This window comes from Dendropsophus ebraccatus, chromosome 7 (assembly GCF_027789765.1).
Source record: "Dendropsophus ebraccatus isolate aDenEbr1 chromosome 7, aDenEbr1.pat, whole genome shotgun sequence".
NCBI lineage: Eukaryota > Metazoa > Chordata > Amphibia > Anura > Hylidae > Dendropsophus > Dendropsophus ebraccatus.
Window position 1 is genome coordinate 46,256,464 of NC_091460.1, and position 19,567 is coordinate 46,276,030.

The following is a 19,567-nucleotide window of genomic DNA, read 5'->3' on the forward strand; positions in this document are numbered from 1 at the left end:
GCACATCCAGAATTTTTTTTTAACCCTTTAGGGGAGTCACAGAAATAAAGCGAAGTGTGTAAGAAATTTGAAAATTTTTATTTTCTGTGCAGAGATTTTATTGTAATCCAATATCTTTCATAATGATAAACCTATTAGCAGAGAAATGCACCCCAATATTGATTGCCCCATTTCTGCAGTTTATAGAAATACCCCATATGTGGCCCTATTGCGCTATTTGACGCAACCACAAGCCTCAGATATAAGGGAGCGCCTAGTGAATTTCAACGCCTCTATTATATTTGGTCATTTTTGACCGTACCACTTCAGGTTGGCAGAGGCTCTGGGGTGCCAAAATCTAAAAAACACCCCTAAAGGGACACCATTTAGAAAACTGCACCCCTCAAGGAATGTAACAAGGGGTGCGGTGAGCATTTGGACCCCACAGGTGCTTCGCAGATTTTCAGAACAATGTGTAAAAAAGGAAAAATTCTATTTTTTACACTAAAATGTTGTTCTAGCATTCATTTTTCATTTTTACAAGGGGATAAAAGAAAAAAAATAAACACCAAACATGTAGCGCAGTTTCTCCCGAGTACGGAAATACCCCACATGTGGACATAAAGTGCCAAGCGGGCGCAGGACGAGCCTCCAAAGGGAAGGAGCAACAATTGGCCTTTGCAAGCTGGATTTTACTGGAATGGATTTCAAGGGCCACGTCGTATTCACAGAGCCCTCGTGCTGCCAAAACACTGGAAACCCCCCACAAGTGACCCCATTCTGGAAACTACACCCCTCAAGGAATCTAACAAGGGGTTCAGTGAGCATATGGACCCCACTGGTGACGGGCACAAATGTGGAACAATGACGTGAAAGGGAAAAATTTAATTTCACTTTCACGGCACAAATGTGGCCGTCATCAAGGGGTCCATATCCTCACTGCACCCCTTGTTAGATTCCTTGAGGGGTGTAGTTTCCAGAATGGGGTCACTTGTGGGGGGTTTCCAGTGTTTTGGCAGCACGAGGGCTCTGTAAATGCGACATGGCGTTCATCATCCATTCTGGCCAAATCCACCCTTCAAAATCCAAATGGCGCTCCTTCCCTTCGGAGGCTTGCCCTGCGCCCACATGCCGCTTTATGTCCACATGTGGGGTATTTACGGACTCAGGGGGAATTGCTCTACACATTTTGTGTGTTTTTTTTCTCTTTTAACCCCTTGTGAAAATGAAAAATTTAAGGCTAAACCAACATTATAGTGTAAAAAATGTAATATTTCATTTTCACGCCATATTGTTCCACATTTGTGCCCGTCACCAGTGGGGTCCATATGCTCACTACACCCCTTGTTACATTCCCTGAGGGGTGTAGTTTCCATAATGGGGTCACTTGTGGGGGGGGGGTTCAACTGTCTTGGCAACACCGGGGCCTTTTAAATGCAACATGGCCCCTCGAAATCCATTCCAGCCAAATCCAGCCTCAAAAAGCCAAATAGCGCTCCTTCCCTTTGGAGGCTTACCCTGCACCCGCATGGCGCTTTATGTCCACTTGTCGGGTATTTCCATACTCAGGGGAAATTGCTCTACACATTTAGTGTTTTTTTTTTTATCTTTTAACCCCTTGTGAAAAGGAAAAAATCAAGACAAGATCAATGATTTAGTGTAAAAATTTTACATTTTTTACACAATGTTGGTCTAGCCTTGATTTTTTCCTTTTCCACAAGGGGTTAAAAAAGAAAGTGAACACAAAACGTGTAGGGTAATTTCCCCTGAGTACGAAAATACCCCACATGTGGATATAATGTGCCATATGGGCACAGGGCAAGCCACCAAAGGGACAGAGTGCCATTTAGAGGCTGGAATGGAGGATGGAGGCCATGTCGCAATTACAAAGCTCCTGTGCTGCCAGGACAGTAGAAACCCCCCACAAGTGACCCCATTCTGGAAACTAGACCCCATAAGGAATCCAACAAGGGGTACAGTGAGCATATGCACCCCACTGGTGACGGGCACATAAGTGGAACATGTGCCATGAAAATAAAAAATAATTTTTTTTCATTTTCACGGCCCAAATGTGGCCGTCACCAGGGGGCCATATCCCCGCTGCCCCCCTCGTTAGATTCCTTATGGAGTGTAGTTTCTAGAATGGGGTCACTTGTGGGGGGGTTTCTACTGTCCTGGCCGCACAGAGGCTTTGTAATTGCATCATGGCATCCTCTAATGGGAATGGCGGCCATACCTATTTAGCTGGGGAAAAGGGACAATTCTAATTTATTTGGGGGTATTAGGCCAATTATTAGTTTATAAGGTTGAAAATGACAGGTGTCCATCAAATTCAACCTGTGTTGATCCAGAGGAAGGCAAAAAACCCTCGTGAGGCAGACGACAGTAGCCTCATCACAGGGGAAAAATTCCTTCCCGACTCCATAATGGCGATCAGAATAATCCCTGGATCAATGTGACCCCTGAAATAGGAATAAAGGACAGAATTTAGATAATGTAGAACCCCAATGACGTGTGGTAAGCAATCCAGTATGCAGAGGCCGGGGTGATCAGGACAGGCGTCACACTGGAAAATGGTGTCCTTCCTGATCCCCCTATTACCCCACACTCTGCACTTCTTCTGGGGTCTCCCGTTCTCCTGTGTGCGGGACATCACCTGGAAAATGTTGCCCTGGTGCGATACGGGGTCCTTCATATCCAGAAGCGCTGGGTCCGCTCCATGGCTGCTAAATATTAGGGCTTTATTGCTACTTTTGATATTTACGGATCGTGCCGCAAGCTACAGTAGCTCAGGCAGCGAGGGACTGGAAGAGGGGGCGCTGGTATAAAAGTTACAGGTGGTAACCTTTATCTAGCAGTGGGAAGATCAGTTCCCGAACGATCTCCCCACTAACTCGGAGGATGGGGGGGGGGCATCTGGGGGCTGGATTCGCGTGTCCCTTCCTTCATACACTCTAAGGGTAGGTGCACACTGCGGAATGGCGAAGGATAACCCTTTGTGCATTCCGCAGCTGGCACCCGCCGGCGGACTGATGGAGGCGCACGTCTCCGCTCGTGTCACACTCCATTCTATGCACGATTCTGCCCTCTGTCCAATGTGTTCATTCTTTGGACGGACAACGGAATACGCCCGTGCATAGAATGGAGTCTATGACACGGGTGAAGACGCTCGCCTCCATCAGTCCGCCGGCGGGTGCCAGCTGCGGAATGCACAAAGGGTTATCCTTCGCCATTCCGCAGTGTGCACGGACCCTGGATCTGTAAGTGTACCCTGATGTACTCTCACAGTTTGGAGAATTTCACGCCATACCGTCATCTCTTATTGGGACGGTACTGGCGGAAAAGACGTGTCTGGTGGGCAGCATACGCTACGCTACTCCCAGACAAGTCACTGGATGATGAGGATGAATGGAGGAAAGAAGGATCCCCCCATTCATCCTCACTGGCTGTTTCGGTGTCGGAGGCAATAATAACGTATGCGTCCGCCACCGAAAACACCCTGGGGGCCATCTTTATACTGGGATTGGTATATGGGGTATGTAAATGTGTAGTGGTGTAGTGTAAAACTTTATTTCATGTAGTGTAGTGTGGTGTTTTTAACGTGTTTTTTTGACAGTAATAAAAAATATTCCTTTGCCAAGAAAGGAGCTGCTGATAAATTGTGCGGCACTTATCAGCAGCCAGTGGCGGTAGGATATAGGGGGGAAAAACGCCCCTACGCCATAAGGGGGAGTTGCTGATCAGCGGCGCACTTACGTGCGATGCTGATCAGCACTCAGCGGCGTTGGGGCGCAAAAAATTTGAAAAAAAATTTGAAAAAAAAAAAAAAATCTTTTTAACCCAAAGCAACTGATCAGTGAATGATATTCACTGATCAGCCGCTAGGGGGCAGTAGAGCGTTGCTGCCGGAGATTGCTGAGACTCGCCGAACCCGAGGACTCGAGCGTTTCTGAAGATTTCCGACACTGGACGACCGAACCCGGAAGTGAAGAGAAGACACGAGGATGGCGCGGACCACAGATCGTCGCTCCGGACGCCCAGATCAGGTGAGTATGGTACACCTGCACCACACACACCTGTTCTGCACTCCTCAGCTACCTAGCTGAGGGGTGCAGAACGCGACAAAACTGTTTTTTTACAGTTCGATCGCCATGATGGGCCGGCCGGTACTGGCCGGCCTATCACGGCGATCGTGGGGGTGGCATCGGCGCCATCTTTCCTCAGTACACTAATGGCGGTTGGTGCTGTCTCGGACAGCACCAATCGCCATTGCTTTCCGGGTCAACGATGACCCGGAAAGCTGTTTTCAGCTGCTATATGCTGATCTGTATAGATCAGCATATAGCAGCGATCGTCGGCACGGGAGGGATTAATCACCCCCCCCCCCCCCCCGTGCCGACGAGCAGAGATGGCCTGCTATACATTATAGCAGGCCATCTTCCCCGACCGCTGTGTGTGAACACACAGCGATCGGGGAAACATCGGGCGTAAGTGTACGCCCGTTTGCGTTAAAGCCCACCCTGCGGGGGCGTATACTTACGCCCGATGTCGTTAAGGGGTTAAAGTGATCGACATCAGAAATATTTGTTCAAGGCCTAACATAATAGACAAAGAATTGTGTTTTCTTGCATATTAATTTTAACTAGTTCTTTGTCTGTATGCTGTAAGGTTTAAAAACACAGTTCAGGAAATGATATAAAACATGATAAAACATAACATTACTCACCCAAAAATGTATGTTTTCATTGCAGCAAATGTCTGCTATAGTGACATGTCAGAAGTTTGTAGCAGTGGGCAGGGCCGTATTACCAGCTACTGCTGCCCTAGGCACTATATCTGAAGACGCCCCATCTTCACCCACCAATTAGCATCATGATCTTCTAGTTTCTGATCATCATATTGATACCTGATCAGTCTTAGGGTCCTATTCCACTGGCCGAGGAGGGCCTGATCAACGATGTAAACAAGCGGCGATCTGCTAGATCGCCGCTCGTTTACTGGGTCTATTCCACGGCCCGATGATCGTTGAGCGAGGGCTGCAAGGACATAGTTACCGATGTCCTTGCAACATCATACATTACCTGTCCAGGCTTCTCTGCTCCGTCTTCCTCCCCGGGTCCCGGTCAGCTGACAGGCCACACTCAGCCAATCACAGGCCGTGGCGGTCCCAGCTTGTGATTGGCTGAGCACTCCGTCAGCTGACCGGCCATTCTGAAGAAAGAGCGCGGGGGACCCGGGGATGAAGACAGCGCGGAGAAGAAGCCTGGACAGGTAGGTAATGTATGCTGCTGCTGGTCAAATCGTCAGTCGCCCGCCGCGCACCACTATTCAACCATAGTGATGCGCGGTGGGGGAATGATGATTTTAGGTCTGGCCCTAAATGAACGATCAGCCGATGACACGATCATTGGCTGATCGTTCTCTCTTTTTCACCAATAGGCCAAATGGGGCCGATTATCGTTACTGTGGAATAGGGCCTTAGGCCGTGTTCCCACATTTACTATACGACACCACATGCAGCCAAAACCAGACCCTCATGTGGTAACCAGTAGGCGTATGGCCAATAATCCTGGTAACAGCACGACTACTGGGGAAGAAATGGCAGCGTTGTTTCGGCTACATGCATTTCTCTACATGTAGAAACATCTTCTGAATCGTGTTTTTCATGGTTTTTAACTGCTTAAAACAAACATTTCCACACTAAATCAATGATAAGAGCAGTCGGCATATCGTCTGGAGGAATTCTCTCCACAAGATTGGTAGATTGGTAGGTAATAGCTCCAGGCCTCACATTTACCACCCCACACCAGACCCGAACAATATTGCCATACTGTGACTGGATAACCACCAGACGTAACCAGTCCTGCCAACAGAGGACTGATCTGCAATCAGACATAGTTGAACCTCTTGGCCTGTGTTGGAGCTGTGGTCTAGGGATAAATCACCTGTCTTTTTTTCTACTTGTTATTGTATCATTTTTTAAAAGTGCAAAGAATTCCCAATCAGGGCCAAATTAGCTTTTTTTTTTTTTTTTTTTTTTTGATGAGCCATAAAAAAACAAAACAAAACAAAAAACTATACATTCATTTATTTTTTTCTCATCATTAAAAAAACTCATTTGAAAACTAAATTGGGAATTCTTCGTACTTAAAAAAAACTCTTAGGGTATGTTCACACTATGGAATCCGTGTGGATCCCACAGCTCTACCCCGCACATTTCTCCCCCCTGCCATAGACTCCATTCTATTGTTGGGCGAATTCCGCCGTCCATCAAAGAATGAACCTGTTTATTTTTGGAAGGAGTACGGAATCCACCCTACCATAGATTGGAGACAATGGCACAGGCGGAAATGCGCCCGGCCGTGCTGCGGAATCCGCCAATGATGATCCACGTGGATTCTCTAGTGTGCACGTACTCTAATGGTGCATTTATACAGAGATTTATCAGACAGATTTTTTGAAGCCAAAGCCAGGAACAGGCTATAGACAGGCATAAGGTCATAAAGGAAAGACTGCGATTTCTCCTCTTGTCAAATCCATTCCTGGCTTTGGCCTCAAAAACCTTTCAGATAAATCTTTGTGTAAACACACCATAAGTATCTACTTGTAATGTATTCAGCTGATACACCTGAAGGCAATAATAAGGGTGACCAAATAGTTATAGCCTTATAGTGTAGGTCTTTGTTGCTGTAGCGCCTGTATTCAAAATCACACACAAAGGACAGGAGTCATATGCATATAATAGTTTATTTTAATGTTGCACAATATTCCACCTGATGTCCAGCATACAATATCACAGTGATGTATGGCTACCACCAGTAACTGTACTATTAGTTTTCAGAATTGTGCTCTCTTAGGTAGGGCTAAACAGCCCTTATTCTGTAACCCTACAAAACAATGTTTAACATGGAATTTTAATGTACCAGCTTTTATCTTGTCTGTAATATACAATATTATAAACAGAAATTCTGGCCAAACTGCCTGTATATTGCCTTAAACCCATCACCTCTATTTCCCCACCTACTCTCTTAACACCACATTTGAATACATATAGAAGTTCACAACCTGATAACGTGAAACAGACAATTGTAGACAACATTCTGAGATGTAACTAAAATATATACAATAGTGCAATGTGTATTGTGCAGCACCATCCAACGGCTGAGGTTTCTTAAGAGCACCATAATAGACAAAATGAAATAAGAAGGCACATTGGTTTTCTTTCTGCCCTTGACCATTGAGTAAGCCTGGAACATTTACTGATCGAGAAGAAGAATGTGGTCTGTCATATAATATGACACTAGATACAAGCTGGCAGGCGGTTCAATCCAGTCTAGCGGTATCGACTGAAAATAGACAAAGAATTGTATCATATACATAATCAGAAGCAACGGACATGCAGAACTGCCTCCTAGTAAAATAATTAAAGTGGTTTCTGAGACTTTAATATTGATGACCTATTCTTTTGAAAGGCCATCAATATCAATTCAGCCGCTCTTGTTTGTTCTCCTGATCGGTCGAGAACCAAACTCTGTCCCAGACCAATAAAACTGGTCTCTATAAAATATTAAAAGTTTTTTTTTTTTTGTCACAGGTGTGTTTTAAACTTGACTCCATCTTGAAATAATTAATCTTGAAATAATTAAGCAGGGCAATATACATAGCAATGCCCCGTTTTGGCCATATTAGTATAATAAAAGTTAAATTGTATAATAGTTGTTGCCTTGGAATAATGCATTCATTTACTAAAATGTAGAGCGCTGTGTCAGGTAAAGAATAATTGGGCGCCAATGTTCATGAAGTGCGCCATCATTTGTTCACATGGAAGACATTAAAGATAGAGGTGTTCGAACCAGAGTGTGCAGCATCTGACATCGGTGGCTGAAGAAAGTGGATGCAGCCCTAAGGTTGCCTGGAAAACCTATACAGCCTGTGGCTCTATCCATGTTTTCAGGACTCCTTAGGGCTGCATCTAACATCTTCAGCCACCGGTAATCAAATGCCGGTACTCAGGTTGGGACAACCCCAAGCACGCTAGAGGTTTGTTCATTTCTAATTAGAGACAATAGAGACCAATTTTTAAAATTATTTTTCTAGTTTGTTTTTTTTTGTATAAGATGTACGTAATGGTAGTCTCATACAATGATACAGTCACACTTGGTAGGTAAAGCAAAAGACACTGCAGATAAAAAAAGATCAAAAATAAATGTTTTGCAGAAGGATATTTTTCTGTTCTAGCAAAATCATTCAGTATAAAGGCCACATGCACAAGGCCAGATAATGGAACCATGTGACATGGATTCTATGGTTCCACACTCTACTCGTTTCTTTATGTACATTGCCTTGCAGAATACCAAACAGGGTCCTCTATGAAACTACTACACACATGTAGAAACTGTCTACCTCCAAAACATAACTATGTTAAAAAAAACAGCCCCACATCACAAACCGTTTCTGGTATTGCAGCTCAGCCCTATTCAGAAAAACTTCAATACCAGAAACCACCCGTAGTCCGGTGTAATGCGTTTTTTGGACAAAAAAAAAACTGCCATGTTTTTCTAACTATGGACAACCCCTTTAAAGAGACAAAAGCATCTGTGCTCAGGGTTGGCACAACTCCCTATAAAAATACAGGCTTCAATTACACATACATCATAGTCATCCCAATGTTTTTCCTTAACAGCACGTAGCACATTACAAAGTAGAGTAACGTGCATACATACACAACAATTTTCTCAATTTTGGCTAGTTGCTCACAAATACCTGAAACCTTGTTCTACAAATAGAAAAAAAAAATCATCTTACCATAATAGCAGTCATTATGTATAAACTTGCCCCATTATTGGAGGGGGATGCGAATTGGGGTCAGAGAATAAGTGCCACCTTTACTTGAAAGCCCTCTAATAGCAGGAATCCCAACAGGCTTAATAGGACCTGAAAATGACAGCAAAAAAAAATGGTTTGTAGCATGAGTAATAAAAATGAAAAAGTAATCACATGAAAAAAAAAATATTTTATACATACAGTATATATATATATATATATATATATATATATATATATATACACACACACACACACACACACACACACACTATATATATACACACACACATACAGTACATACACACTCTGTAGTAAACAATATAGTAAGCAATGATTCCAAGTTGGATTTTCCACTTAAAACTATGCTTCTACGGCATCTGATGTATAGCACAGACCCTGTATGGGTTTGGAGGCACAGAGTTATGTACTTTAGATTTTTGATCTGGTTAAAATATTACAGATTCATACATAACTGATCCATAAGACAAATGAGTAAATAAACTTAGGGTAGATTCACACATAACCTATCGCAGCATTTCGCAGTGAAATCTGTTGCGATACTTGGTACTGTTATGGCCTATGGCTCTGCATTCTCACAGTGGATTTTTTTTCTGCTGCAAGAACGTAGCACCTGCCTACCTAACTCATCAGCTGCCAGGCTTTAAACAAGCTAATACATTACCTGTCCGCGCTCCTGCCTACTTCTCTGGCTCCCAGGTCATTGATGCTCAGCCAATCAGTGGCTGCAGCAAACATCTGCTGAGGCTTGTCCCTTCCTGAGAACAATCTGAATTTCAAATGATATCTGAATATATATCAAGGGTTTTTTTGGTGTACAGTACTAGAGAACATATTAGTACTAAGTATATTAAATGGAAAAAAAATTAAAACTATTGTCTGAGATTAAGCCAGAAAATGTTGCTTTTCAATTGCAGAAACAGCACCACTCTCTTGCTCATGGGTTGTGCCTGGTATTGTAGGCACATTCAAAGTCATTGGACACTTTTGGCACCCATTGATCGATCGGTAAGAGCCGGGGGGAGCATGCAGCTGGGCTCAATGCCATCTCACTGCAGGAAACTGACTACATTGTAAGTCTATAGGGCTTGTATCCTGCAGCCATTACAGAAAAGGGAGCAAACTGGGGAATGAAGCGCTGAACATCAACTATCGGTGGGGGAAAGAACACCTAAACTCCTAGAAGACAGAAATGGCTGCACATTGCACCCATGGTTGATATGAAAGCCTATCAGCTACATTAAAAACCAACATTAGAAGTTAGTATATAATTTGATCAAACCATATTGCCTCATGTACCACAAGCAGGTCTTCTGATACACGAGTCCCTACGCTAAACACTGTGCCAGTCAGCGACCGCTAACCCAGCGAAGCAAGCGCAAGCAGGAAAGGGGGGCCAAAAACTCCAACGATCAATCAAAACTTTTTTTCCTGTTTCTGTGACCTGTCAAAAGTGTTTTGATTTTAAACTGAGAGAGACACGTTGGAGTCTATATATAAAATTCATGGCATATATAGACATCCTCACAACCTAATTAATATTCAGATCCAGTGTAGAGATGAGCGAACCTGGTTCGGGTTTGAGTCCATCCGAACCCGAACTTTCGGCATTTTATTAGCGGTGGCTGCTGAAGTTGGATAAAGCTGTAAGGTTGTCTGGAAAACATGGATACAGCCAATGACTATATCCATGATTTCCACATAGCCTTAGGGCTTTATCCAACTTCAGCAGCCACCGCTAATCAAATGCCGAAAGTTCGGGTTCGGATGGACTCAAGGATGCTCAAGGTTCGCTCATCTCTAATCCAGTGACCATAAAGGTTTAAAACCTTAAAGGGAACCTGTCACCAGTTTTGTGCTCCCTGAACCACAGGCAGCATAAAACATGGGCGGAACCATTTATACTTGTGTTACATTTATTAGCACACACACTTAGCACTTATAACATTCGAGTTATTTCGAGTAATTTTGAGATATCCCCTTTTCCTGTACCCCAATCTGCATGAACATCATTATATATGGGATAGCTTTGTATGGGACGGTGTATACATCAGATATGCAGACCTTTTTTGTTTTTATAGCAGTTTTAAATGTTTTTTATGTTGGACAATATGCCAATTATAAAGAAGTTTGGTTTTATAATTATCATGGTGTAAAGAGTACATTTGGAGATTGGGGTCTTTAAAGGTGTTGATGATAAAACTTAGACTTACACCAGTAAAGGTGCTTATAACACCTACCTTATAGCCCAGTTAAGAAAATCTCAGGTATACAGGGAATATTTAAAAGTTTTATTTCACATCAATACCCAATTGTCAAAATAAAAATCACAACACAACCTAAACTAAATAAACAATGAATGCCTTCTGCCACAGGTAGCATGGCTTCCTCCGTATAATGGAACATGTAGGGACACAAGTGGAACAGATCCTTAGATCTGCTCTGAACAGGTGATATTTAGGTTTTTGTATGTATTCGAGACTTTATGGCTAGAGATGAGCGAACCTGGCTCGGGTTCGAGTCGATCCGAACCCGAACTTTCTGCATTTGATTAGTGGTGGCTGCTGAACTTGGATAAAGCCCTAAGGCTATGTGGAAAACATGGATATAGTCATTGGCTGTATCCATGTTTTCCAGACCTTCAAGCTTTATCCAAGTTCAGCAGCCCCGCTAATAAAATGCCGATCGTTCGGGTTCGGATGGACTCGAACCCGAACCCGGTTCACTCATCTCTATTTATGGCACATTGATCTTGCATTTCTTGAATATACTTTTATGTTTTTACTGCACTTTGCACTTCAGTGTTTAGCTAGATTTCAGAATACAAAATAGGGCCTCATTGTAAGGTACAGTATATATTCTTACTGTAGCCCACAATACATTATATTCATTTTAACTGTTTTTAAATTAGGTCTTGTGGGGCTATTTTGACAATTGTGTATTTTATTTCTCGTCAATACCAACTTTTCTAATAAAAGAATGGCAAAAATCTCAACCACTCGAGATCTGAATGTTCAGACCCTGACCCATCAAGACAATGAGCCAGGAGAAGTCTGTGTGCTCTGTCTCACAAGAACTAGGTGGACTTATAATGTAAGTTTTTGGGGTCTGCATAAGGGTCCTATTACATGGAGTGATAATTGGCTGAATCGGGCTAAAATCGCAGGGCTGCGTAATAGCGATGCGTGGCCAAGGGCTGACGATTGCCTGTCAGCTGACAGGCCACTCAGACGCTGCCGCCGCCGGGAACATGAAGCTGCGGAGCACAGGAGAGAAGATCGGGAGGTGGGGAGAGGTAAGGTATTAGGTGCTTGGGTGAGGGCTGCATGGACATCACTAACTGTCCATACAGCCCTTACTGCCCGATTATCGGTTACAGTCTAATAGGTCCAGTAAACAACTGTTAGATCGGCGCTCGTTTATTAAAATGATCAGGCCATAGCCAGTCTTTGTAATACAACCCTAAGTCTAATACACAGAGCAAGCAGAGGAACCTTTGGCAGTGCAATCGCTTGCCTACTCGTTCGACTAATCAGTCAAGGTGTGAACACTCAGACTCTGACTGATAAAAACTCAGTGCTCTGCGGCAGCGGTTGACAGGCAAGGAGGCTCGTTAGAAGCTTCTAATAGGCCTCCTTGCCTGTCAATCGCTGCTGCAGAGCATGCTGACAGGCAGAGAGCCGTAACTAGTCACAAACCAGATGACTAGCTCCCAGCTCTCTCCCTGTCTTGCGCACCGGCATAAAAGACATTTAACCGGAATGTGAAGTCACTGACAGAAAACCCTCAGACATGGTAGGGACACTCTTTACAATATCCACTAGCTGCTGCTGGGAACTTAAATTATCAAAATTGTGCTGACTGGTTCCCTTCAGGGTTAAAAGTATCATTGTCAGGAATACAATCCACTGTATATTTTATAGGTTAATAAATTAAAGTAAGCAAGCTGTCTTACCTAACTGGAACTTCGGGCATTCACTTTGTAGCTTTCCCATTTTCGGAATCTGTGGTTTAGATCTCTTTCTGTTTGCTTCTACATACAAAGTCATTTTAGACAAAGGATTCTGTCTTTCAAGTATCAATGTTTTGGAATGACTATTATAAGGTGCATCTGACCCTTTGGATTTCCGTAGGCACATTCCGAAGTTGTATTTTTTACTGGCTGAGCTTCTGATTCTACTAAAAGTACATGTGGATCTGTTCAGAGACTTGTTCATTTGAATACAATACTTTGTGGTAAAACCCTTGTCCAGTTTCCATTCTGGCTTAAATTTGGATTTGCTCCCTGCAATAGTATTTCCAGAGCGAGAACCTCCATAGGCATTGGACATTTTGGTACTTTCAACATTACCAAGTTTTGTTAGAAAGACTTTACAATCTTGAATGTTTTGCTTGCTGCTACAACACATATATATGGCTTTTGGTTTTGATTTAGACTTACGTTGCATTAACATTTCTTGTTTTTTAGAAGAATCGCCCAATGACTCTTTATGTATTATGGAATCGGCTTCTTGGTAAGCAGCACGTCTTGCATCATTGTTGGCCGAATGTGCAATCTCCTTGGCTGATGGTTTGGAAATGGTAGATGTTTTTCCAGTACAAGCTTTGTTCCCATCTACATGTTTTTCGGAACATGCAAATTTTACACAGACATCTGTATTCTCATCAGTCACTTTTTCCAACTTGTTTGGGTTATGACCACTGTTACATTTTACTTTACGGATTTTTGACACATACAACAGCTCTGTTAATGCTTCTGATGGAGTGGGCTGAGTACATTGTTTAAAGTGTTTTTTAGAACTAGATGAATTTATGCTGGGTTTCTTTGTTTTTGTTCTAGGTCTCTTGCTATTAATTTTTCGAAGAGGGCTTCGAGCATTAGCTTTTCTCACAATTGAAAGGGATTGTGTTTCTGTTGTTTGCATAAACCAGGCAGCAAGGTCACCCATGTCACATTTTTTCTGAAACAGCATCTGAACAGGTGACCTCGTTTCCGAGCTGCAAAATTTCAAGGTTGACAAAGATTGTGCTTCATTATCTATTTCTCCATTGTTCCCGCCAAGCCACGTATTCGCTATTAGTTCATACTTATTTTCTAAATCTTTTAACAAAGACTCTTTGGAAGTGGATGCAGACCACCACTTAAGGACAGGATTTGGCTGAACATCAATGCTGTCACTATGATTTTCAGCGTTGTTGCTAGTGCATTTTTTATCTACTAAAGGTTCTTTGTATTGCTGCTTAAAACTTCTTAATTTCCTTGTGTAAACTCTACTGTTATGAGGTAACTTTTTCAATCTATGACGTAAGGCACTCCTAAATGAAAAACTAGCTGATGAAAAAGAACTAAAAGTTGCTGAAAGTTTTTTTCTGGATCTGACTTTGTTTTTTGAACTTTTCAGTTTTCTAATCAACAGGGAACCCCGGGTCAACCTCTGTTTTATGATTGTCTTTCGGTTTTCGTCTTTTTCTGCTCTATTGCTCGCTTCTTTTTTAGTGTATTTTGTAATAGCTCCCTTGAAAGGCGATAGCAGGACTTGTCCTCGTTTCTTGGAAATAGATACATTGGTCCTACACACACCTGAGACATTGGAAAGTTTTCTCAATTTCTTAAGTCGTCTGGAAATTCTTTGGAACTTGATAGAGTCAGATTCGAGTATTTGTAGATTCCTTGTAGAAGATCTCAAGAACCTTTCCACTTTTTTAATTCTCAACTGGATTCCTGACCCTTTATTCTGAACATAAGCTGAGGTAAACCTCGGCTTTTCTAATTTGGAAGAGGGCTTTTTGCGTTTGACTGTTTTATCAGAAGAGATGGCAACGCCAAGTTCAGCGGATGTTTCCATGTTTTTAGAAACATGACATGGGCGATTTTTACGTCTTGAAGTCTTATTTGTATTGCTCTGATCAAATTTTTCACAGCTATATTGTGCAGTGGCTTTACTTTTAGATGGAGTTGCAGCTCCCATATTCTTGTCAACCCCAATTTCAATGTTGTCCGAATTCAAAGTATGACATGCCTGTACCACACTGTCAGAAACGGTGACATCTCTGTGCTTATTAACTGGACTATATTCAGAGCTTAAAGTGTATTTAACTCCTGCTTCACTTTCAACCTTAGACACGAACATGAGCTTTATTGGGCTAAAGTAAAAATTATCCGATGTGCTTGCTGTTGCTACCTTACTTATATATTCATGAGTTCTTTCAACACTTGCACAGACTGCCTGCGCTACCAATGTTGAACTTTGCTTTACTACGTTCAGTGTATTTTGTGGCACATTTAACTCATAGGAACTTGAGTTGACACTTTTGCATAGATTTGTGTTCTTTGCTTTACAAACATCCGCACCATTTATTGTTCTGTTAGCAAAAAGTTTGGAATCTTCCAGACGCTGTACTACTACTTTTAAGTGATTATTTCTATTTTTTTCAGTAGTATTTCTAAACTTCGCACCCTCTTTTGTAAAGTTCTTTAGAATTCCTGAGTTTTTTTGGATTGTACATTTGCAAAATAAGTTGTTACTTTGGAAAGAACACAGTCCATGGGACTCGTCACATAATTTACATTTTCCCAGTATATTTCTGGAAGTTCTTTTGGGTGGTATAGTACTTTTGGTGCTTAAATCTTGATCAAAATGCCTCTTACTGCCCCTCACTTTTTTTATTCCAGTACTTTTTGGGGCAGTATTATTTAGTATAGGAGGTAAACAAACCTCACTATTTTTTATGCAGTTCACAGTTTTAGAAGGTATTTCCAGTGAGAAGGTATTTTCATCAACATGAGGTAGATCTGTTATCTTCTTCTGAACGTCACTCTTTGTTTCTTTACTTTTACACCCTTTTAGGACAAAAGCGTTCTGAATGCGTTCTACCGAAACAGTGATTCCATCATCTATGAAATTTGGTGACTTTTTCACAAAATTATTTTTTTCCCTAGGAAAAGTATCTGTGACATTGTTCAGTTCCCTTGCAAAGTCAATTGTCTCACAGTCAGAGAACGAGCGGTCAAATATAGACATTTTTTCATTATTTCTTTGATACCCTGTTTGAACTTTTTTATTGGAGCAATTTTCTTTTTGGTTATCCAGCTCAGCAAAACCATTTGTTTCAGAAGTAAGAAAGTGCTTTATGAAACCTCCAAAATTGACACAGCTAGATGTGGAGTCAAGAGTGTTTTTTTGTCTGTCCTTTCTATTATGCTTCAGTCTAACTTGCTTCTCATTTGTACAATGTGAGTTTTTAAATGTCACATTTTTCATTACAGTCATATCAGTTCCATCTGATATATCAGCTTCTGTTTGGCAGCATTTGCTTGTCATTTCCAGTTGACAACCTGGTTGAGTACATCCACGTTGTAAATCATGTTTTATTACGGTCCTTTTCAAAGCAGTCACAGTTCTCTGTACTTCTAACTTTGATAAAGATGAAGAAAATGGTAATTTCCTTTGACTTGAAGAATTGAGGGAACTTAAACAGCCATAATATACAGATTGTTTCTTTTTTGAACGTGTATTTATACAGTGCAAAAGTTGATCGGTTAAATGAACGTCTTCCTTTTTATTCAGATTCAGTTTAACAGTTCCTAAATTCAAGTTAGGCCATGTAAATCGTAAATCCTTTAGGCTAACAGTAAGGTATGGCAGATTCATTTTCTGCAATTTATTTTTTTTCTTGATGCCCTTAGAAGATTTCTGGTTTGTGCATATGTGACAACTACCAAGTGAGATATCTAGGCCTCTGGATACCTGTTCTGCTGACTTGCTTTGTGCACTGCTGTGACAAGTTTGTGAACAGGATTCTTGTTCTTTTTTTAAGTATTTCAGCATACCTATTACTTGTTGTTGGTGGTATAAGCACCATGAAGCTAAGACTTTAAATAAAGCTGTTTTTTCCTTATGCAGCTTTGTTGCTTTTTTCATGTTTCTTAAAAAGGATCCATTCTTGACACTGAAAAAAAAAAAAAAAAAATTGTAAAAAACACTTTGCAATTGCAAAATGATAACGCCTCAGAACTATATACTAAGCACACAGCTGTGTATTACTTTTGCACAACTGAACTTTGTTAATACAGTGAAACCTCGTATTACAAATAACTTAGTTTGGAAACGTTTTGTAAGACAAATGGTAATTTTTTATAAATTTTAACTTGGTAAATAAGCAAAATTTCCTCATAAAAGCCACTGTGTGTCCCCATCTTCATACTGTGCTGGGTATAAATGCCTTTCATTTTAACCCATTGCTACCTGATCAACTGTGCCAGTGATCGCACACTTTTCGTCTCTTCTCCAATGCCTGTCCGCGTCACTGCTGCTTCCCTCTGACCCCTGAATTAACCCCTTCACCGATAACTGTTCCAGGCAGCCGGCACTAGTACCAGCAGATACCAGCACCAGCAGGTTTGCAGCCACCTGGGCAGTTGAGTGTGGAGGGAGTGTTAACTTATTAACCCCTTCTTTACTGAGTGTTCTTTATCGATACAAAACACACTACCTACCTTATTTTTGGGTTGTGTAATGAATAGTCTGTGTTTAGATGATTTCTTACAGAAAATTTGCTTAGATACGAGTCATTTCGATTACCAGCACATTCCCGGAAGGAATTAGGCTTGTAATCCAAGGTTTCACTGTACTGCTTACATTTATGTTACCAGGGGCTGACATTGCTGTAATGCATGAAAAACTTATGACTATGCTATAATTCAGTTATTTAACTATTATATTAATTGCTGGGCTCCATACTCAGGGTTCAACATAAGATATAAATACCCTAAATGTTTCATTTCATAGTAAGTTAGAAAAATACAATGACATATCGTTTACATTTTAAGTGTATGTTTACACATTTTTTGAGGCAAAAATACATACGTATTGTTAAAATTACGGCTTTAAATAACGGTCATGTTATTTACGGCTATAATTCTTATATGGCTGTATTTTCCCCCTTCAAAAACCTTAAATCATGATGTGTATAAGGAAGATTTAAAAAAAAAAAAAAAAAAAAAAAATTAAAAAATTTGAAAAAAATCTGGTTTTAAAAAATTACCAAAATCTAGATGCAGAAGTGAAAGTGTTCAGGAGTCGAGGTAGAAAACATTGACAAAACTTTAGTTTTTGGTTGTCGCTAACTGGAGAAAAAGAGAACTGTTCTTAAATGGTTTCGCATAACTAAATCTCCATAAACCTTGACTAAATTATCTTATATACATAGAGATTGCAACTCCCCAGATTGGACATGATGGATTTTAACATGCATTGTCCATTGAAGATAAACCAGAAGTGTCCGGCAGCAGCATATTTTCTTCTCAGATGCAAGTGCATACGTGTATTAGGGGTTAAAGGAGTTAGGCAGTATTTTACATAATGCTGCCCAGTCGAACATAAACACATTATGCTTACCTCTTCGTTCCCCCTGGTGTCCTGTTGCGGCATCTATAGTGTCCCCAGCTAACTGCAGCCACCACCATTTCCGAGACAAAAAAATTTTGGGAGTGACAGTCCGTTCAGCCAATCACTGACTGAGACAGGACAGTGCCGTTGCCTGTGATTGGCTTTGTGGGCTGTCACTCCAGAGACAAGCATCTCAGAAGTAGCAGAGACTGCAGTCAGTGAGGAAGGGGGGGGGGCACCAGGGGAGCACGGAGAGGTAAGCATAACATGTTTAATATTTTCTCAGGCAGGGCAGCATTATATACAAAAAAAATCATAATGCTGGATAACCTCTTTCGGAGGAATGACCAACAGCTATCTGTATGGTTACCTTCATAGCAGATACACTTTTTTTTTTACATACTACGTCATTTAGCCCAGAGGTGCTCAACCTTTTCTAGCTTGCAAGCTACCATTCAAATACAAAAGATACAGATACATTGATAGTCCAGAGTATTTGCTGTGCATGTTTCTGAATACACAGTCACATTTAACAGAATACATCTATTATTGTAAAATGATTTCAAACATATCTTACCATTTACCATCTACCTTCCTAAAAGGGGTTTTCCCATTAAGATAAATAGGTCTGCATGGATGCATAATGTAAAAGTAAAGTGATACTGTCACCACCACCCCTTACACCATGTGGGGTTCTCTGCACCATTCATAAGCTTAGATGCAGCACATATGATACATACCTGTATAAAATTTGCTTGCGTCTCCTTTCTGCTCTAAAATTGCTTCAATTAATCAGCAGACATTGTAACCTAGGCCAGGCTTAACAGCAGTTGAACCGCCTCCCTAGCCAGAAGATGGGGACCAACTGCCATAAAGCCCCGCCTAGGTGACGCTATTCACAGATGAAACAAAGCGGGTTTAAGGGAGGGCAACAGTATCACTTTAAACATTTCAAACGTACAAGCATTTTTGAAAGTGAGATACTTACTAATACCCCGTGAGCCTGCTTTATTTTTATAATCTGTTACCCTTGGTTACGACCACCTTACACAATTCAGTAAGGTGGTCATGCATGCTCAGTTCAATCTCCTGGTCTGTCCTGGATGGATTGCCAGTTAGTCTTCATTGTACAATCAAAGAAGCAGGGGGGTTGTGGGAGAGCATGTGCACAGCCACAGTTCAGAGAGAAAACCAGGATGATCAGAAAGGCAGAAGAACAGTAACAGTATAGCAATAATAGTTATTTGTACCTTGAAAAAAATCTCACATCTGTACTCCTTTACATTATGTATGGGGTAAATGTGATTATTTTTTTTTTACCAACTTTATTTAGTGGGAAAACCTCTTTAAATCGA

At 41.4% G+C, this 19,567-nt stretch overlaps 1 protein-coding gene across 2 annotated transcripts in view; it reads right to left on the reverse strand.

The window, feature by feature from the left end:
• Nucleotides 1–6,714: 6,714 nt before the first annotated feature.
• Nucleotides 6,715–19,567, reverse strand: part of LCORL (ligand dependent nuclear receptor corepressor like) — a 74,501-nt gene continuing 61,648 nt past the window's right edge. For both annotated transcript variants that reach the window (XM_069977453.1, XM_069977454.1), the window contains exons 7-9: nt 12,779–16,773; nt 8,785–8,913; nt 6,715–7,325 (exon numbers count right to left, since the gene is read on the reverse strand). In XM_069977453.1, coding sequence (XP_069833554.1) covers nt 8,819–8,913; nt 12,779–16,773 — 4,090 coding nt within the window. In that variant the 3' untranslated portion in view covers nt 6,715–7,325; nt 8,785–8,818. The remainder of the gene's footprint in view (nt 7,326–8,784; nt 8,914–12,778; nt 16,774–19,567) is intronic.